This window comes from Saccopteryx leptura, chromosome 1 (assembly GCF_036850995.1).
Source record: "Saccopteryx leptura isolate mSacLep1 chromosome 1, mSacLep1_pri_phased_curated, whole genome shotgun sequence".
NCBI lineage: Eukaryota > Metazoa > Chordata > Mammalia > Chiroptera > Emballonuridae > Saccopteryx > Saccopteryx leptura.
Genome location: NC_089503.1, coordinates 122,114,608 through 122,136,048, shown reverse-complemented (window position 1 = coordinate 122,136,048; position 21,441 = coordinate 122,114,608). Strand labels below are relative to the sequence as shown.

The 21,441-nt window shown below is 43.7% G+C and overlaps 1 protein-coding gene across 10 annotated transcripts in view; it reads left to right on the top strand.

Annotated features, from left to right (window-relative positions):
- Positions 1 to 21,441, top strand: part of TRIO (trio Rho guanine nucleotide exchange factor) — a 339,734-nt gene that overhangs the window by 290,779 nt on the left and 27,514 nt on the right. For 8 of the 10 annotated variants that reach the window (XM_066374347.1, XM_066374298.1, XM_066374341.1 and 5 more), the window contains 6 exons: positions 6,106 to 6,398; positions 7,755 to 7,925; positions 10,420 to 10,515; positions 16,350 to 16,498; positions 17,605 to 17,671; positions 19,640 to 19,743. In XM_066374347.1, coding sequence (XP_066230444.1) covers positions 6,106 to 6,398; positions 7,755 to 7,925; positions 10,420 to 10,515; positions 16,350 to 16,498; positions 17,605 to 17,671; positions 19,640 to 19,743 — 880 coding nt within the window. Of the gene's footprint in view, positions 1 to 6,105; positions 6,399 to 7,754; positions 7,926 to 9,385; positions 10,217 to 10,419; positions 10,516 to 16,349; positions 16,499 to 17,604; positions 17,672 to 19,639; positions 19,744 to 21,441 lie in introns of those variants that run through there. The other 2 variants (XM_066374307.1, XM_066374354.1) reach the window with 2 other exon arrangements.

Here is a 21,441-nt window from a genome sequence, read left to right as displayed (position 1 = left end):
GACCGTTGGAGGGCCGCCACATACAGTGCTCCTCTCACTGACCACCAGTGAAAGAGGTGCCCCTTCCGGAAGTGCAGGGGGCGGGGGGCGGATAAATGGCCTCAGGGGGCCGCATGGGGTCTGCAGGCCGCAGTTTGGGGACGCCTGTTCGCATTTCTTTATGCTGAAGTGTTCTTTGTCCCCTTGATAAAGGGACAAGTTGTTTATTTTTTTAAATAGAAACAGAATGAAGTAATTAATTAGGTTGCTTCATTCATCCTTCATACATCTAAAAATGGGTTTGAGTATGTCTGAGCATGCTAGGCCTGTGCTCACAGAAATGCCAGCCCCGTGCTCTAGGTACTCCCAGTTTGCATAAAGACAATGTAGTAAGCTCGGGAAGACCAGGGAGTCCCAGAGAAGGTCGCCTTAGCCCTCTTACATTTGTAAATAGCACTTGGCAGTTTGTGAAGCTCCTTCATCCCCATTATTTCGTGTGATCCTGTTATAGCCTGTGAGAGGAGGACATTCAGATGCCAGAATGTTGGCCTGGGGTCACAGCTGTTGAGTGGGGGGGTGGGGGGTGGGGCTTGGACTCAAACCCTTGACAAGTCCGGAGTCCGTCTGACGTCTGACATCCTTAATTGATGTTCCATCTGGATGTTGAATCAGGGGAGTTTCCCCAAGCTGAGATGAGGAAAGCATGCTCCCCGACAAGGCCTGGCGTGAGCTGCAGGCATTCCCACAGATGTGAAAGTTAGTGTTCTGAGATCCTCAGTGCTGAGTGTTGTCTTTTTTTCTCCCAAGAAGGTAGAAGTTGAGGGGAAGATAAGAGAGTGACCGATGAGTTTTCCATTATATTTGTGCATCAGTTTGGTTCTGTACTCTCTGCCTCCGTGCCCATACCCCCGTGACAGGTGATGTCCCTGTGTACAACACCCTTACCAGGAGGCTCCTAGCCTGGCTCTGTCTTGCAAGAAGGCATTGTATAGTACAGGTCATTACAAGAATAGCCTTGATCTATTCTGAATTACCATGCATAAGTAAGTAATTCACAAACTTGGACCTTGACTAAACATGGATATTACTCATAGCTCATCTCAAATCTGGTGAGTATATATCCCGCATCAGGATATTACCATTCACGTGGTGACTTAAGTGATCAGGTAGTATGCTGAGGCTGGGACATAGCCTGTAGCTGGTCGTCGACTCACTCATTTACCCCATCATCACTTATTCAACATCTACCTATTAGGCTCCACGGTTGTGCCACGCAGCCTCCTGGCAGTGGGGCGTGTGGTTGTCAACAAGCCAGACCCATCGCCTACCACCATGAATCCTGGAGTCAAGGTCATGGTTGGTTTCCTGTCTTGACAGTTATCCAGCTGGTACAGAGCTGTCATGTAATCATTACACAGAGCTTGGACCGTAAGCTCTGCCCCCAGGGACCGCTCCTGTGATCGGCCTGAACTGTCCACAGTCCAGTTCTGAGCAGAAAGGTGAGGTGTCAGAGGAAGGGGCTGCCCGAGCAGCTCTGCAGGCTAAGGAGGACTCCACAGTCCCAGCATATCTCAGCTATCAGGAGCTCTTCTGGGAGAGTCACCAGGGTGCAGACCAGTAATTTAAACTATTCCCAAGGAGACTTTCTAAAGCTATGTTTACTGTGTGATTTATACTTACCTTATGCCCAGTAACATCACAGACATCAGTTCACTGGATTTCATTAGGACTTGTTTAATTTAAAATTTGCAAGTTGGTCCGGTGGGCAAAGTCTGTTTTTCAGATAACTAAAAATAATAGCAGGCACTTAATTTCATTCTATTAATGATTGCATTTACATAATTAAGTTTTTCAAGTCCTAGTTTATTCATTATATCACAATCCAGTAAAAAGCATACAAATAGACTATTAAAATCCACTAATTTGGGCAAAAAGAGTCTATATATTGAAAAGAAAAAACACACTTTGGTTTTTTGGAGTGTCAAAATACAATGTTTCTGAATTCTTTTCTCTTGAAACAATTTGTACAACCACTAGCTCCCTTCCCAAGCAAAGATAGAATGCCCTGAGAGTCATCCTCCTAAAGCCAATGGGTCCTCACAGACTTACCAATAGACTGCATCTCCTTCTCTCTGCCTACTAAAGCCTGCTGGGTCTGCTGGCCAGTGGGGACATCTATACTTTCAGGGTGATGTCCCACCCATACTGTTCGCCCCGTCCAAGAGCTCTCACTTTTCTGTAACACTGCAAGTTCTGATGGACAAAGAGCCTATCTCAGAATGCCCCTTTTCACTTCGGATTCGTTCATAGTCTGTGCTGCATTGATTGCTCTGATGTCACATTCCCCCCAATTCTCATTTTTAGGCACAAAAATACCTGTGAAGTTCATTTGTTGACTTAGATGATATTACTTCTGATGTCTGAGTGTTAAGCCCTTTAACTGATTTATTTTTATTAACCCTTTGAGTAGTATGAACGTTCATATACATCCTCGTGCCTCCTGACTATCCAGAGTATGATCGATTTATTTTAAAAATGTGTAAGGCAACATTAAAAAAAGGCAAATGGCCTGACCAGGCGGTGGCGCAGTGGATAGAACATTGGACTGGGATGCGAAAGGACCCAGGTTCGAGACCCCGAGGTCGCCAGCCTGAGCGCGGGCTCATCTGGCTTGAGCAAAAAAAAGCTTACCAGCTTGGACCCAAGGTCACTGGCTCGAGCAAGGGGTTACTCGGTCTGCTGAAGGCCCATGGTCAAGGCACATATGAGAAAGCAATCAATGAACAACTAAGGTGTCGCAACGAAAAACTGATGATTGATGCTTCTCATCTCTCTCTGTTCCTGTCTGTCTGTCCCTATCTATCACTCTATCTGACTCTCTCTCTGTTCCTGTAAAAAAAAAAAAAAGGCAAATGTATGTTCTTTTTGTTTCCATAAATTGGTTATCAAACAAACATGTAAAACTAGAACTGTAACTAGTTTCATTTTTTGAAAAAGAACTCACTCCCGGGGGTCAGCGAGCATGAAAAAACTCATTACTCAAAGGGTTAAGGTATGTGGACCCCTGTCTTCTTCCTGCGCCCACCCCCCCAGCTCAGAGAAGGCACACTGGGTCTCCGTCAGGGATGCCTCCTCCCATCTCGGCCTGTCCAGATCGTCCCCACCTGTGCACCGCCTGCATGGGTCTCTGTAGTGCAGTTACTCAACTGAGGGCACGTACGATGAAGAAATGACTGTCTTTAAAGTGCGGGCTACAAGTCAACTTGCTCTGTTTCTTTAGGCTAGAGACTTCTGATATTTCCATTTGGTACTAATGAGCACCTACTGTATGTGAGGCCCTGGGCATACAATCAAGTAACGAGACAAACGAGGCCCCTGCCCTCGTGGAGCTTACATTCTCTAGTACATGGGTATCAGGCCCAGCTCACCCAAAGGCCAGCTTCAGTGCCATCTCCTTCACAAAACCCTCTAAGATTGCTCCACCTGGTTCCCTTTCTTAAACTCGTAACAGGGTTTGGATGAGCTTATAGCAGGGGTTGGGCACCTATGGCTTGCGAGCCAGGTGTGGCTCTTTTGATGGCTGCATCTGGCTCGCAGACAAATCTTTAATAAAAAATAATAACATTAAAAATATAAAACATTCTTATGTATTACAATCCATTCATTTCCGCTCATGTTCATGGTTGCTGCAGCCAATCACAGCTGTCCTCCAGGACAACACCAAATTTTTATTAGATAATGTGTAATGTACACGGGTCGTTGTATGGCTCTCATGGAATTACATTTTAAAATATGTGGCATTCATGGCTCTCTCAGCCAAAAAGGTTCCCGACCCCTGGCTTATAGCATGGGTCCATTTGTGTCTGTATGATAGTTATATGATTCCAGAAAACGCTGTGTTTGGAACTCTATGAGTGAAGGAAGTAGGTTTTATTCATCTCTGTCCAGTGGCAAGTATAGGGCTTGGCTCTGAGTCACAACACATTTAATGACTCTGAAATATGTCACTGTGTTTTGCTAATAGTACTTAAAAAGAACTTTAATTGAATAAAATTTTATCTTCTGTGTGGATTATCCAAACCCTCCTCTTTTTTGGTTCTTCCAGTTGGTACAGGCACTAAATGTCCCTGAGGCAAGGGACCATGTCTCCTCCATTTGCCCCTGTCGGCCCCTGAGAAAATCCCTTGAAAGAACTTTGTGAATGTCAGCACACTGGTATCATTCCTACCTCATCCAGGAGGTCCCTGAGGAAAATAAAACTGATGTGAAAATTTTTTAGTAACTCATTTAAAAATAAGTAAAATTACCCTGATTTATTGATGTCACCCCATTAAAAAATAAAATTATTAAAAATAAAATAAAAAGCATGTATGAATATGTATATACATATAGAGGGGAGAGGTTATTTTACTGTGTAACAGAATGCTATTTTGATTAGTTTTGAACCAGAGTCAGACTCTGAGAAAATCTAGATTTTTAAGAATGGGAGATCTCATTTGAAATGCCTCATCTGTTTGTGGAAGATTATACCCTCCATCCTGGGAGGCCTGGGCCAGGGAGGGAATAGGACAGCAATTAGACAGGGATCCTCTGTCTACTCCCGGCGTCTGGAGCTGGAGTGGGAAACGGCTGTTGACTCACTGTAATCACAGGATTGGAGGAATTAACTCCCTTACTCGTTAACTGCATCACATAACGGTCGGCAGTGCCACAGAGGGAGATACAACTAATACAGGTGTTGGTGGGAAAGAATCTTTTCAATGACTTATTTTAATTTATTGTTAAGACTTCAAAAGATAACAAGCATAGTGAATGATCTGCCTCATTCTGTTTTCTAAAGTAAAGCATTTATTCCATTTTCCTGGGGTGGAGTCCTGGATTCGAGTGCTCTGGAAAGTACCAGGGTCACTACTTCTCACCTTGTAAAGTAATGCGCATACGTAACACCATAGGTCTGTTGAGCGTCAGCTGTTACCTAAGTTTTTAAATATCATCCTTGTTCTCCTGAAAAATCATCAACTCAGGGCTAACTGTATTTAGTTTTTGAGATCCTGTGAGAAGATTCATGTGGATATATTTTCTGTATAGCATTGTGGTTGTTTGGGGAACAACTCCTACTCCTCACATATTTCTTTTAAGAATGTGTTGCTGCTTTGTTCATTGTTGCTATTGTTTACTCCAGCCTGTAAGTAGCTTTGGTGGGACTGAGAGCAAGATGCACGCGCCTGTGTAGCTTCCAGGTCTGGCTGTGAGCAGGGTGGTGGCTGGCTCCCCCAGTCACCTGTTCGCTGTGCCACTGTTCGCCCTTGACACTGGTCTTCCCAGAAGGCTACCATTTGGTGCAAAGTCTGACGAGGTCGTATCAGTACTGATTTACACACACACACACACACACACACACACACACACACACACGTGTTTATTCACTGAGTTGTACTTTTCTTCACTAGGAGTCAGTCAGACTTAATTTATCTGACAGGATTCACTTTTTTATTTTTTTTAAGTTCTTCTTTAAACCATTCTTTCTTGGTTTTGTTCATTAAGAAAATAAGTGAAGCCTGACCTGTGGTGGCGCAGTGGATAAAGCGTCGACCTGGAATGCTGAGGTCGCTGGTTTGAAACCTGCACTTGTCTGGTCAAAGCACATATGGAGGTTGATGCTTCCTGCTCCTCCCGCCTTTCTCTCTCTCTCTCTCTCTCTCTCTCTCTCTCTCTACTCTCTAAAATGAATAAATAAAAAAGAAAAAAAGAAAATGAGTGAAAATAACTGAAACATTCTGTCCTCCAGTGTCTGTGACATTTTAAGTGATAATGACATTTTAAATCCATGGCAGTGATACTGTATTGGAGACTTGGAGTTTCTTGGAGGGGGCAATATATCTAGAGAAAAGTCGCCTCTAGGGTAACTCAGGTTAGACATGTGACAAGCATGGGCAGAGCGATGGGCCTTCTGCCATGGCGTGTCTACGCTGTAGGGTCAGCCAGTGGCCCAGCTCCTTGGCCCTCCACCTGGGCCTCGCATACCCAGTGTGGTCCTGAGGCTTGTTGGCAAATGGCTCTACTTGGACACGGGAAGGACCCGTGGGCCATTCAGTCACTCTTGCTGTCTCTCTCTCGCCCCTTCAGACTCGCTGTCCGTCTCCAGTAACGATGCCAGCCCGCCCGCCTCCGTGGCCTCCCTTCAACCCCACATGATGGGGGCCCAGAGCTCGCCAGGCCCCAAGCGCCCGGGCAACACTCTGCGCAAGTGGCTGACGAGCCCGGTGCGGCGGCTGAGCAGCGGCAAGGCTGACGGGCACGTGAAGAAGCTGGCGCACAAGCACAAGAAGAGCAGGGAGGTCCGCAAGAGCGCCGACGCCGGCTCGCAGAAGGACTCGGACGACAGCGCGGCCACCCCGCAGGACGAGACCGTAGAAGAGGTCAGAGCCCACCCAGCCTGAACCGGTCACAGCCTGAAGGCCCCCCAGAACCCTCTAGCATGTTCTGTTCCGGCTGTAGCGTAGCTGTGGTTTCGTGAGTGCTCTATAGTTCTGTGTGGACCTGGAAGGGTCACGGAGCCCGGAGTTCCCTGCGAGCAGATGCAGGAGTCCAAGGGGACAAGCTCTGGGAAAAGCTGTTACCAGGCCAACAGGGTCACAAACAAATCAGAGGACCGTAAGCTTCCCTCCCACCTGGACAGCCAGGCCTGCTCCAGAGCTCATGGGTGCTGAGCTGCCTCAGCAGTCCTCCTCACGACCAGGGACCGGCCAGTGCTGCCAAAGTTGTAAGCAGACCCCAAGGTGAGCCCTGAACCCTGGTGGCAGCACATTGCAGGGAAAGCACCAGTTGCCGATGCAGAAGGACTGAAGAAGAGTTGCATCCTCCAGTTACCCCCACCCCCATATTCACACTTCCATCTGTCCTGAGTTGAAAATACTCAGTGAATTTACTCTGCTGACCCAGTAGTAAACACTGGATCATTCCCATGTCATCAGAGATAAATGCCTGCAGACCAGCCAGGAATTGTGGGGGTTTTTTCATTTTCTTTGGGGGAGGGTGCTTTCAATGATACTTTAAACAACATTCCTTCAGGATCCCCAGGTTGGGCCGGAAGCCCTGGTGGTATTCGAGAGGGGCCCGCAGGATTTTTAACCAGACCCGCTCAGATCACGCACACACTCGGAAAGAGAAAGGCAGAAGGAGAGAAAGGACAAGCTCTGTGTCATTTGACTTATTTTGCAGATGGGGTTTTCTGCCGCTTTGCCCCGGGTTTGTGCTGGAGGGCGTGGTTCCTACATCCTCTTAGAAGTAAAACTGAATCTTTTTATAAAAGTAAGATTAGAGGAATGTTATTGTGATAACTCAGATTCTTAAAATGCACCTTGGATTGCATTTTTCTTTATTCCATTATTATATTCATGGATTTTATTCTGGCATGGTACCAGAAGTGTAATGAAGTTGGGCCAGAGGACCTGAGTCACATTAAATTTTTTAATGTTTCTTTTTTTGTTTTCTCATAAATGAGATGTGTTCAAAGCCTAAAGCTGCCGATGGCAGTTCCTTCAAAGGACACACACTCAGTGCCCCCTCTCTCTCCAAGTTTGCAAGCAAGGCGGTGGGGTTGCAGGAAGGAACGAGAAGTTCCCATCAGGGCTGGAAAGAGCTTGTTGCTGCAGTCTGCCACCTGAGTTTCTAGCCAGGCTGCACTTTTCCAGTTAACCCTTGGGCCCATTTCTGTGAGCTGACAATGACCGTCAGGGCCTAGAGTAAATGGGCGAATGTTGGTTCCGTTTCAGAGAGGCCGGAACGAGGGCCTGAGCAGTGGCACGCTCTCCAAGTCCTCCTCGTCGGGCATGCAGAGCTGTGGAGAAGAGGAAGGGGAGGAGGGGGCCGACGCCGTCCCCCTGCCCCCGCCCATGGCCATCCAGCAGCACAGCCTGCTCCAGCCGGACTCGCAGGACGACAAGGTAGGGGCCACACCGCCTGGCGAGGGCCACCTGGGAAAACATGCTGCTTTTTCAGGCAGATCCCACCAGTTTTCACCCCCAAAAACAAAGTCCCAATAGACTAAATAGTAGGCCGACGTGCAGTTTCTCATACATGTGCATTTGAATAAATATATTCAGTGCATTTCTTATAGTGCCTTAGTAATTGCTGCTTTTCAAGTAATGTTTTTGTTTTTTACTGTCCTGGCTGGGGTCCCTGAGAGAGCAGTCAGAGGGCCACTCGCAGCCTGCGTCCTCCCCAAGTTTAGGCCGTCGTTCTCTCCATTAGGGTTTTTTGCACAGGGATGTTGTTTGCATTGCAGTGCATTTCCTTTCCCCAACACACCAAAACTCGGAGCAGACCGGAGGGCGGGTAGGTGCCAGGTGCAGGAGGAGTGCAGTGCCGTCAGGCTCCTTGTGTGTGTGCAGAGGCTCAAGCCAAGTCCTTTTTTTGTTGTTGTTTGGTTTTTTGGGGTTTTTTTTAGTTCTTCCATAATCTAAAATTAATTTATATATTCCAACTGTAGAACTGCAAAATATCAGAAAGAAAAACTAATGACTGGCTTCCACATTCTTTCCATCCTGGCCCATTTGCTCCTCCAAACTGTCAGGTGTTGAAAACCATGCCATGAAGTCATTACTGGCGTTTTTTTTTTTGGGGGGGGGGGGAGGGAATTGTTGGTTTGTTTGTTTTTGTAGTAACTAAGTTTTAGGACTAAAACAGATCTTCATCAGATTTTCCCCATTCTTCCCCTCTTAACCTGACTCCCTCCTCAGTGCCATCACGACCACTTGCTGAATCACCTGTTTTAGATGCCCAGGGGTCAGCCAGGGCCTGGTGATTGACAGCTGCTGAGGCAGATCACACTTGAGTCTTAACCTTCCCTGTAGGACTTGCCTCTTCCTCCCTTTGTGGCATCAGTGCCCAGTCAGGAAGCTGCGGGTCTTGGCTGAGGGGGGAGCTTGGGGGTGAGTCAGGAGTTTGGGGCGTCTGAGTGAGGTGCATACCCTGTGCTGTTGGGGTTCAGTGGGACCTGTCACGGGAGAGGACCTCACCCTCCACTGCACGGAGTGGACTCATCAGGAAATGGGACTGTGTCGTTTCTCTGACAATTTCTAAGCTGTTTTGTAGCACTCTAAGCTATACTCTTCTTAAAAGCAGAAAACTAAGATTTCTTAAATCTGGTTGGTGAGCCAAAAGTGAGGTGCTCAGCCTGGTTATGTACCAAATAAGATTATTTTTCTCTACTTAAACAGTGTATTACACTATATTCTTTTGTTTGTTAAAATCATTTATTGGTAATTGTGTTACCTCCTTGAGTATTATCAACAGCAGTTCTTCATTACAAAAATCTGTAGTGATGTTCCCAGAGAGTATATTACCTGTGACTAATATTTTGTTTTGTTCTGTTTTCTCTTTTTTTTGTAAACTTTCACTGCAGCACTATGTTGATTTGTGTTCTGTGTCTGTTTTGGCTCAGTTTCCTTACCTCTCCATTTGAATTTTTTTCCTTGTTTTCTTTACCTCATCTTCCAGCTTTCATTAGACCAAGCCAACATTTGTTTTGCCAAGTGCAAACCTGACTCCACATACGTAAAGCCTCGTTGTACATGCATAAATCTGTATCTGTCTGCTGTGAGAAGTGCATCGTTAGGACAGCTAGCTGTGTGTCGCATGCATCCCGCTGTCCTTAATATGAAGCGAGGTTCATATTATGCCCCTCTTCTAGTTTCCTATCAGTGAACGGTGCAAGTAATCTGCAAACACAGAGTGTTTGCTAATTACTGAACTTGCACTCAGTAGCCCTTCCCCCAGATTCCTTAACTGTCAACCCTGTACACCCTGATTCTAGCCGTAAATGGCATCTGATAGCTTGTGAGGCCACAGATCTTCTGTACTCTGCACTAATCATTGGGGAAGTGGATGGCACAGAAAATGGTGAGCTCGTCCCCCCTCCTCCCTGTCTGGTCAGCGCACCCTGGTTCCTTTTCTTTCTCATTTCTTTCCTTTACCCCCATAAGCACAGTAAAGTCATTTTTAGTACCTTGTTTTGTTTCTGATTATTTAAGGATTCACCCATTAGACCTTAAGCCTTCATTCTTCCATTGATCAGATTCTATATTTTTCTCTCCTTCACAATAGCTTAGCCACAGTCTCAAAAGTTACAGTTAGAGAGTTTCCTTGCCCAGTCACCTCTCTGAAAAGCATTACGATGTTACATGACTGCGGATTAAAAACAGACATTGTCTGCTTTGCACATGTATCCCAGACAAATTTTATTTAATACTTCATGTCAGAATATTGTAAATTTAAAAGGATGACTCTAAATAAATGCAAACAAAGACAAACCTGTGGTCTTTTTTGTCTGGAGTTACTTTTAAAAGATCTTGAGCTTGAAGGCGAATTTACTGTCTGTCCAGTGACTAACACAAGGCATTCCCCTCCCCCCTCTCTCTTTCTTAACTTCTTCCCTAGGCCTCCTCTCGGTTATTAGTCCGCCCCACCAGCTCCGAAACGCCGAGTGCAGCCGAGCTTGTCAGTGCCATTGAGGAACTCGTGAAAAGCAAGATGGTAAGGCTTCCCAGAGAAAGTCTGAAGCGCTGCCGCAGGTGGACGTGCCCTTGTCCATGTGTTGCTCTGGCCTGCAGAACGTGTCTATGGCTTCTTGCACAGTTTGCAAGTTCCCAGGACCTCCCTCACTTCTGACCAGCTGCAAGTTTGGGGTCCATCTTCAGGTTCAATTGGCAGTCCTCATGTTCAGTAATTCACTTGAAGGACTCAAAAACTTAGAAAAGCCACAGTTGCAGTTTATTACTATGAAAGGACACCAGTTAAAATCATCCAGGAAAGAGATGTGGGGCAGGTTCCAGGTTCAAGCTGCCTGTCATCCTCTCCCAGTGGAGTCAGTGTGGACAGTGGTGACTTCTAGCAATGACATATGACAGTATGCGCAAAGTATTGCCGGCCAGGGCACTTACCCAAGCGTTGGTATTCAGACATTCTATTTGGGCTCAGTCACATGTACAAAATTGAATGCTTGTATGGCTCACCTTTGCCCCCATCCCTTCCAGAGACTATGATAGCACATGGCTCAAAGCCCCCACCAAGATTCACATTGTTAGCATAGCCTATCTTGGCCCAAAGTCCCCAGGTAAACAAGACTTCTTATCAGACAAGACATTGCACGGGTTTTGAGGTACCTCCCAAGAGCCAGGGTTAATCATTTCTTCACCCACATTGTCCTCAATGCTGGCGCCGTCAGAACAACTGTGGTTAGTTCCAGTCTTGTCTGAGGTGTGTCCAGGGTCAGTGGTTACTCAGATAGGTTGACACTTTTCTTTTGCTGTCTCTGAGATCTTTCTTTTGGATATACAATGTATAAGAGAGAAGGGTTTGTGATTGTTATGTGAGGGCCTTATTTCTTAGTGCCCCGTTATTGTCATTTGGTCAACATAGATTCATTTATAAAAGCCCCAAATCATGTGTTGATTCTTGGAAATTAGGTGTGCATTGCTTTTAACTGATTCAAATGAACTAATTTCTGTTTCTTCAGTTTTCCTAACTATGAAATGGAAAAATCATTAATGGTAACAACTTTTTAGACTAATATATTGTACTAACCTTATAAAGTTATATAACTTCTTTTAAAAGTCATCTCTCAAAGCAAAAGCCCTCAACCTCTCCCACCAATCGATCATGCAGAGGTAGCCACTATGAACAGTTTGGTATGTTTCCTTCATGGTGCAAACACATATGGGTGTGTGTGTGCATATTTTTTCTTTCAAAATGGATTAACTCAATTTTTAAGATTCTAGGACTTACTATATCTTAAGGATCTTCTCACATCAATACCTTCAGATTTATATCAGCTCTTTTAACAGCTGTATAATATTCCATTATATGGATGCAGTGATAATGCCACCAGGGTCTTATTCTAAACTAGGTGCTATTCTAAGGGCCAAGCATGTTTTAATTTAAATATTCCCTATAATAGCCCTGTGAGGCAGGCACACACAGTTTTTATTTCATTTTACAGATGTAGAAACTGAGGCACCGTTAATGTTTAAAAAGTTGACCAGCTAGTAAGGGACAGAGACATAATTATACTATAATTTGAATAAATTTCATACTAATATATTAGGTTATATTTAGTTTTTTATTATTGTAAACATCCTCATTTGTTGCATGTGTGGCTCTCTCTCTAGGGCACTGGAATTGCTAGATCAAATGGTATATACATCTTTAAAGTTAGGAATTTATCTTCCTTCAGTCAGGTATTAACTAGATGCCATATGTAGCATTCCAATTTCTTCTCCCACTCCTAAGCACCTTCTAATGGAACTGGTTAACCTGGACAAATGGGTATTATATCAAGAAAAATTCTGACTGACCTGGAATTCCCCCTCAGGCAGTCATGCTGTGTTCTGGAAAGGATGCCATGGGCTTCCAAATTAGACAGGAAGTTAGGCAAGGAAGGCTGCTAGGAGTTGGCAGATAACTCAAGAACAGATAACTCAAGAACTCAACTCTCCTGGTCAAGAATTTGGGATCATGTCAGTATGAATTGAGTCAAACCACATCCTGGCTTTCTCTTTGAGAGACCAGTTGATTAACAGTCCAAACAAAAGACACTTAAATTGTATTCGATGTGTTTCAAGCATCCTTAAACATTTTAAAAACAACCATTCATGCACATCAATTATATAACTATTAAAATTATTCTTGGCTATGAATTGAACTAGTTTCCCCAAGGAATGCTATAAAGGAACACTTCATCAACTTGTTAATCATTATTCTGCACGTGTTTAAATTGCATTCCACTTTAAGTGGCCTGAGTTTCATTTGTAATTAATTTAGGTGGACTTCTAAATGGAAAGGAGTTCTATGACTTGTCTCCTTCAGCTCTTAACTGGTTTATCCCCCCACACACGCACTTTTCAATTCTCTTTTATGTCTCTTCTCAAGTTAACAGACATAAAGTTATTGGCCTTGTGGGAAGGGCATAGGTTTTGGAGTCAGGTAGACATGGGCTCAGACTCTCCTCCTCACTGCTGCAGCCTGTGTCTTTCAGCTGTAAACTGGAGATCAGGAATGAAGTATACAGTTGGTTAACCTAGCAAGGTGTCATTGTGTGGGCACTCACTAATTGCCTTTTCTTCCCCATTGGAGAACTATATTTATGCTTTTTATATGGGTTCACCCCTTCTTCGTCCTCCATGGAAGGTAATCTAGATTCTGCCTCATTTTTTGGTCCAAGAGAAACATAACTATGATTCCCTGCCACTGATTCTCTAATGATAAATAGGAACTGTGTCTTGTCAATAAAAATTCCAGTGAACCATTTTAATGTTCTTGCCCTACCCTGGTCCCGGTGACTCTGAGTTACTCCTGCCTGTCTTACCATGTCCTGTAGATCAGTGATTTTCAACCCCTAGTTGAAGTTGAAAAACACGGCTGTAGATCCTTAGTCATCATGCTTGTTTTCTTGTGGGTGATCTCTTGGGCTAGAGCGTCTTCGTGGTAGGATTTGAACACTGAGTGCTTGATGCATCGGAGGCTATGTATTGATGGACTGGACTGGAGAAGGGAGGAGAGAAGGTGTTCATCGGTTATGCAGGATATATTCAAGGAACTGAACCTCCTCACCTGAAAACCTGAGGATTCGATCTGAAAACTCAGAACTACCCAGAGAACTGTTCCCTGGGGTTTGCTCTTCTCTCTTATCTCCACACTCCTGCTCCAACCGGTATTTGAAAGGTTGTGTATCTTTCCTGAGCATTGGCAATACTACAGTAGCAATGGACTGCCACAGCGACTATTTGAATTTGACTTTGGGGTTTTCTTCTTTTCGCTGATCTAAATATAAAGGGAGATACAAGAAAGAATGAAAATTAATTAAACATTTAATCCAGGATACTAAAAGAACAACAAAATAAACCAAAGCAAGGCAGATGAAATGAATTCATAGAGATAAAAACAAATTGAGTTGTAAAACTGAAAAATAGTAGAATAATAAATAAAACCAAAAATTTGTTCTTTCATAAAGTATACATAGCAGGTGACCTGAAGAAAAGAGAAAGAAAGCACAAATTCACAAAATAAGAAATTAAAGCAGTCATAACACATTACTTTGTTCAACTCTTTGAAAGGAAATTTAAAAACTGGATGAAATGGGCAGTTTTTAAGACGATGTAATTTACCAAAGCTAGTCTCAGAAGAGTGAATAGCCATGCAGACCTAACTTCATCTGAGAAATAGAGAAAGTTGGCGAGAATATACCCACCCAAACCACACCAAACCCAGAGGATTTCACAAGTAATTTATCTAAATCTGTCAAGTCTCATCATTCCGGGTCCGAGGCAGCGTTGTGGTTGTCGCAGCCTTTTGTCACACACACTGTTTGCCTAAAAGACCAGTGGGCACCATTGAGGGAGTGGATAGCATAAATGTGACGAGAACACAGAACCTTGAGTGCACCCTGTCAGGGTGTCTGCACCCAGGTCTGGGCCAGTCATATCTGAGGACAGGCAGCCAGAGAAAGCCTGGTGCTTCCTCCTCTCTGGTCCAGGCAGCCTTTCACCCCGTACAGAAGACCGGCCTCATGGGCAGCACTGGGGGCCGGGACCTGAGAAGGCATGCACATCTGGGGCGTTTCTCTCTCTCTTCTCACCATTCAAGTGAACAGTTCCCTCTAACGAGCTTCAGCTGTTCCCTCGCAAATCTAGACAGGAGACAGAGCAGAGCTTCCTCCCCCTCATTCTTCAGACTCGGGCCCTGCCAGAGCCCTCCAGAACCAGCCATCGTGTCAGGCTCTGCTGCTCACTCCAGAACGCTTGCTTCCAGGAAAGGTCGTTAGCCATTTATTTAAAAATGAGAATGCTCTTTTCTCATTAAGCTCTGTTCCTCAACTTTTTTTCCTAATCCGAGCAACAGTTGGTGTGTTGCCACAACTCCATGGGTGTGATGGACAGACTACATGTGTGGACTCTGTGTCCTCCAAGCTGTGCTTAGTGACGGAGTCAGTGTCAGCTCGTTCTCTGAAGGGGACAAAATAGGACAAGTATTAGAGGTTTTAAGTTGATAGGAAACACTGTGTTTTTACAGTTTACATTGGGCTTTGTGTTTCAAGATACGTCAGTCATATTTTTCCATTTCAGTAGCTAAATAGAGAATTTTTTACTATTTCTGTGTGTCCAGCTGGGCTGCTTTGGAATTTTTTTTTTTTTTTTTTTTTTTTTTGTGACAGAGACAGAGAGAGGGACAGACAGACAAAAAGGGAGAGAGATGAGAAGCATTAATACTTCGCTGCGGTTCCTTAGTTGTTCATTGATTGCTTTCTCATATGTGCCTTGACTGGGGGGCTACAGCAGACCAAGTAACCCCTTGCTTAAGCCAGTGACCTTGGGCTCAAGCTGGTGAACCTTGCTCAAACCAGATGAGCTTGTGCTCAAGCTGGCGACCTCAGGGTTTTTAACCTGGGTCCTCTGCATCCCAGTCTGATGCTCTATCCACTGCACCACCTCTTGGTCAGGCTGCTTTGGGGATTTTAAAGCTAAAACCTATACTTTGTGAATTCAGACTAAGAAAGAAAATTAATAGGTACCAATTAGAAAGTAATCAGTTGCAAATCATTGTTCTGCTAATCCAGGGAGAGAAGTTACCAAATACTGAACTCACAGATTTACTGATGTCCTGCAAAGCTTTGTTGTACAGGAGCTACACCTACAGAAACTAAAATCCAGGGTGGGGGGTGGTAGGGAGAATTTTTGATAAGTAATTAAGGCCAGCATGACAACTGCTTCCTCCAAAGAAACAAAGGAAAGTGCAGGTGTCACAGAGACAGATGTCATTTGTAGCTGAGCTACCTGTGTGCACTGAAGTATGAGTCAAAGTTTCCTCGATAATCAAGAAACAAACCAAGTTTGTTTCAACTAAAATAGAGATGGCTGGTGCTGCTACGTAGCCCACCGACAAGGCACGGAGGGGGACGTATCGGGGGTAAGCTGGCCCGATCGGGCAATGCCACACGTTTCAGTAATGATCACACTTCCAACCTTGCAGGAACACAACTCAGATGAAAGTTGCTGGATTTGAAATGGGTGCATCGTTCTGATAGAAACACAATGTATATTTTTCTAATTATTTGTAATCGGAAATAGACTGTATCAATATATTGAACTTTGCTGGATTTTTTCCATTCTAACTTTTCTCCTTTACCCAGCTCCTCTTACGCAATTTTTTAATTTTGTTGAGGGTGGAAGTATTAAATACTGTGTAATTTTACAAACATAGACTTTCTAATTTTGCAATCAGGTTGTCTGCATCTCCTGAGCATGATGTCTTGTCCTGATTTCAGCTCTGATGGCGGTGGACAGCAGTGGGACTGACAATATCATTTCTTCCAGGCCCTGGAGGATCGCCCCAGCTCGCTCCTCGTCGACCAGGGAGACAGTAGCAGCCCCTCCTTCAACCCTTCAGACAATTCCCTTCTCTCCTCCTCGTCACCCATCGATGAGATGGAAGAAAGGAAATCCAGCTCCCTAAAGAGACGGCAGTAAGACACAAATGTTCTCATTGCCATTGTTTGGGTGGCTTTCCTCCTGTCGTGGTCGCCTGCAGAACCGGGACTGGGATTCCCGTCGGACTGGGCGCAGTGAGGAGATCCAGGGTCTCTGAGGGGCTGTACTAGGTTTGAAGAGCGCTCGGGCCCTCAGAAGGGCTCAGTCAGCCAGCGCTGCAGTTTGTATTGTTTCTCTTGTATACTATACTTTATTCATAAATAAAAATAATTTGAGACAAGACTATCTTCTGTTGCTTCTAGTGAGACACTCCTGTACTTTACTTTCTACTGTATACGTAATTGTGAAGGAAAGACAAGGCAACATAACACTAGATACAGTCCCAAAAACTGCAATATTTTTTGAATTACATTAGCAGTAGTTTCTCAGTTCCAATAAAGTGTCTATGGTGAAAGAAAAAAGCCTTGACAAATACTAGGTTTGAACTTGCCTTTGGAGAAGAGAAAAATGGGTAAGCTACATGAGGACAGGGACTTGGTTTTACTGTGTGCTGTGTCTGAGCACCTGGAATGATATTGGGCACAAAAATGCTTAGTCGGTGGTGTTTGGTTGAAAGAATGGATGGATGGATAGGTGGATGGATGGATGAACAAATAAAGGAATGTGTTTAGGCCACCTGAGGTGTGCTCTACTAATCAAGCAATTGTCTTCCATAATCTGGGTGGCCTTAAGCATTACTGAACCTTACAAAAAGAAAAGCTCTGAGTTAAATTTTTCCTCTTATGTCCAATGAAGCTTACAACAATTTAATCATTAGAAAACAAGAACAAATGCCTACTTCCTGTCATGTCACACGTTACAACAAAGTGTTGTGTCTAAGCTTCCCTTGGTTGTTTGCATATGTGATCAAAGTCTGGTGGCGGAAATTCACCCTGAATGAAAGGGTCTTGTGACCTCTGCAGCTCTCGAGGGTCACCCACGTGATCCTGTAAGGGTTCGGGACACTCAGACTTGAGACTCAGTTGTGCAAGTTTGACTCTACAGTCCTGGGGGAATCGGAACTGACAAAAGCCAAGTTTTAGTAAAGAATTCATTTAGAAAATGAGTTTGGACTGTAAACACTTTTTCTGTCTCTTTCTAGCTACGTTTTGCAAGAATTAGTGGAGACAGAGCGTGACTATGTGCGGGACCTTGGTTATGTGGTGGAGGTATGTTTTCAGAGATTTACTAACCTGTATCAGCCCCCAGAGTCTACAGAGGGGTACCTTGTTACATTTTAACACCAATACCTTCTCAGAGCTTTAAAAATATAAATAAATAAAGTTTAGCCCAGTGCTTTTCAACTGCTGATCCACGTGGTTAACTGTTTTGCAAACCGTGTTTTGCAAATGAAATTTCTGGCAAACCAGTTGCAGCTGCAGACCAGCAGGTGAAAACCACTGGTTTAGCCAATTGTCTTATAATCTGTGTTCACTTTTAAAGATCTCTTTTTACCTAATGCACCTGACATAATCATTTTTTAATAATTAAGTTTTTAAATGATATTCAACCATTGTCTTTATTATGGGGGAGTCTTGCCTTCAGTTATTTTGCAAGAGTATCACCACAGTTAAAAGTAATGGCTAATACATTAATTGTGTAACTGAAAAGATTTATCATACTTGCTTTATCGTCAGTCAATGTTAACAGTAAAATAAGTCCTTTGAATACTTAAGTGGTTCTGGTACAGGCTGAATTCTATTTGCATCAAAAAAAGTTTCCACTACATTTTAGCAACATATTTAATCAGCCATTGTTTAAAAAATCAGTTTATAAAAATATTGTTAAGTCCTGATTTCACAAATATGTGTAAATAATCCAAAAAGAAAAGAAAACCTGTTTATATAAGAAATACTAAGAACAGAGGAAATGTTTCTGGCCAAATATTTAATATTTATAAGCTGATAAGGTGATATGTTTTATGAAACCATTTACATTTATTTAGACTTCTTCAGTTCCTTAGAAGAATTCTGACTATGCATTCCAAACAGGTCAGGGAGACAGAAGCCTAGCAGGGGACGGGCCAGCACACGTTCTGCTTCAATGTGTGCACTGACCCCTGAACATCAGAGGCTGAACTGCCTGACTCCACTTAGATGTGGATTTTTTTTCCAATAAATATTGTAAATGTCTTCTATCTTATGATTTTCTTGACATTTTCTTTTCTCTAGCTTACTTTAAGAATACAGTATATAATACAAACAACATAGAAAAAAAATGTGTTAATCAACTTTATGTTATTGGTAAGGCCCCTGGTCAACAGTAGGCTGTGAATAGTTAAGTTTTTGAGAGTTAAGTTATACATGGATTTTCTTTTTTTTTTTTTTTTTTTTCCCCAAACCACATAATCTACAATTTATTTTTTTGCAATAGAATTACAATAATAGCTAACATTTTTTGTGTGCTTATTGGTGACAAGTACTTTTTTTTTTTAAATAAATTTTTATTAATGTTAATGGGATGACATTAATAAATCAGGGTACATATATTCAAAGAAAACATGTCCAGGTTATCTTGTCATTAAATTATGTTGCATACCCCTCGCCCAGAGACAGATTGTCCTCCGTCACCCTCTATCTAGTTTTCTCTGTGCCCCTCCCCCTCCCCCTAACTCTCTCCCTCCCTCCCTCCTGCATCCTCCCTCCCCCCACCCCTGGTAACCACCACACTCTTGTCCATGTCTCTTAGTCTCGTTTTTATGTTCCACCAATGTATGGAATCATGTAGTTCTTGTTTTTTTCTAATTTACTTATTTCACTCCGTATAATGTTATCAAGATCCCACCATTTTGCTGTAAATGATGTGATGTCATCATTTCTTATGGCTGAGTAGTATTCCATAGTGTATATGTGCCACATCTTCTTTATCCAGTCTTCTATTGAAGGGCTTTTTGGTTGTTTCCATATACATGGATTTTCGAGTGCACAAGGGTTGGCACCCCTATACCCCTCTGTTGTTTAGTGGTCCACTGTACTTTTCAGTGCCAGTGAGGGACAGTTTTTATATAGAATTTTTGTTTTTAAATAAAAATTGGTTACAAGACACAATATATGTTTTATGTGCTTTATGACTATTACTAAACCATTACTTGATTCAAACATGTTCAATGAAATAAACTTTTAAACACTTCATTGCAGGGCTACATGGCACTTATGAAAGAAGACGGCGTTCCTGATGACATGAAAGGAAAAGACAAGATTGTGTTTGGCAACATCCATCAGATTTACGACTGGCACAGAGAGTACGTAGGCTCCACACTGTGCTTGGTGTGCACACACCATCACCGGCCAGGCTGCAGCGTGTCAGCACATGGGGACGGGTGTTCCCTGGTTCATTCATATTATTACCTGTGTAGTTGGTGTGAAGAAAATGCTGGTGGGCCCAGGAGTTTTGTGGTAGCATTTTATGTCCTGAGATATTTCATGATCCATCCAGGGGGCCACATGGGGGTGCCGAGCCTGACTGCCTGGTTCATGGCCTGGGCCTGACCTTGAGCCCTTGGTGTCCCCATTCTGTGCCGCCATCCTCAGCCACACAGCATGGGTCATAGTAGGGCCCACCTCCTGGGATATTTGTAAAGAGTGACAGAGTTGATACACATGACACCCTTAGAGCATCATCCTCTGTGTAGAGGAAGCCTTGATAAATGTGTCTAAAGAATTGCAGCCGCCTCTTGAATAAATCCTGACTTTCTTAGAGGGTTTTGGTGATGCTCATTTTCCCAACTCCGTTTTAATGGAAAAAGTAGATGTGATTGCCCAGGAAAATCGACTTCGATCCCAGTACGAGGCCACGCCTGTCCTAATGTGGAGCCCATCCCTATGGGGCTGACACTGCAGCAGCTGCCTCAGCCGGCCAGAGCTGGTCCCACATGTCTGTCCCTCAGATCACCGTACTCCTAGTTTTCAAAACCCTTCATCATCTGGGGACTGCTTTATGCCAGCTGCTGTTACTGTGGAATGTTCCGGCTTTCCAGGGCCGTGCCCCATTATGTGGCCAGGCCTCCTGCTTTTCTGTCTCTGTTTGCAGAGCTGCCCCCCAAGCACAGCGCACACTGTGCTGACCTTCTAAACCAGGTCAAATGCTCACTTCTCCATGAGCCTTCATCCCTCCTCCATGCTGATAACACGTGTAAGTGTGCTTTTGAAACTAACATACTCTGCAAATATAAGGAGGGATTACCATGGTGTGTATTAAGTGGTGTTTTATTATTTCAATACTTATCTCTTATAATAGAATGTAAAACTCTTAAACTCAGGCACAGGGCCTTAATTATTATATCTCCTATCTAATTAAGTTGGGCTTAGATAAATGATTGGTCTACCTCAGAAACAGCACTCTAACTTATGGCTCTATTGACTGTACACTCACCAAAAATCTGCAGGGAATTTTAAAAGGGATATTTGGTGCTATTAGCGAGACTTCTATTCCCAATGCTGCTTTTTAGGCAGTGACAGGGAAGGGGAAATAACACAGTGGTCCTGGCTGACCAGACAGAGAAACTGGCACCCAGCCATTGTGTCTGCCATGACATCTGCAGAACAAGGGGGTATTTTAACCCAAATACTAGAGAGTTCAACACAGCACTAATTGGTATGCAGGTTTGCAGGTCAATAATATACCAAGCATAAATATCAACACTTGTAAGAGATGATAATGTGGGCATACATCTTACAGACAACTGCAGCCCAAAAGATGAACAGTTGTCCACAGCTAGTCTGTTTCTGTGATCATACCTCATTTTGATCTGAATAATATTTATAACCTAGAAGTTGATTTTGATAATATTTGAGAAAATGTCATAAAGCTGTCACAGGTAACCTCCAGTATTTTATGTTATTCAGTTTGGGCCTCTTAAAAATTATACCAGGTGGCCCTGGCCGGTTGGCTCAGCGGTAGAGCATCGGCCTAGTGTGCGGAGGACCTGGGTTCGATTCCC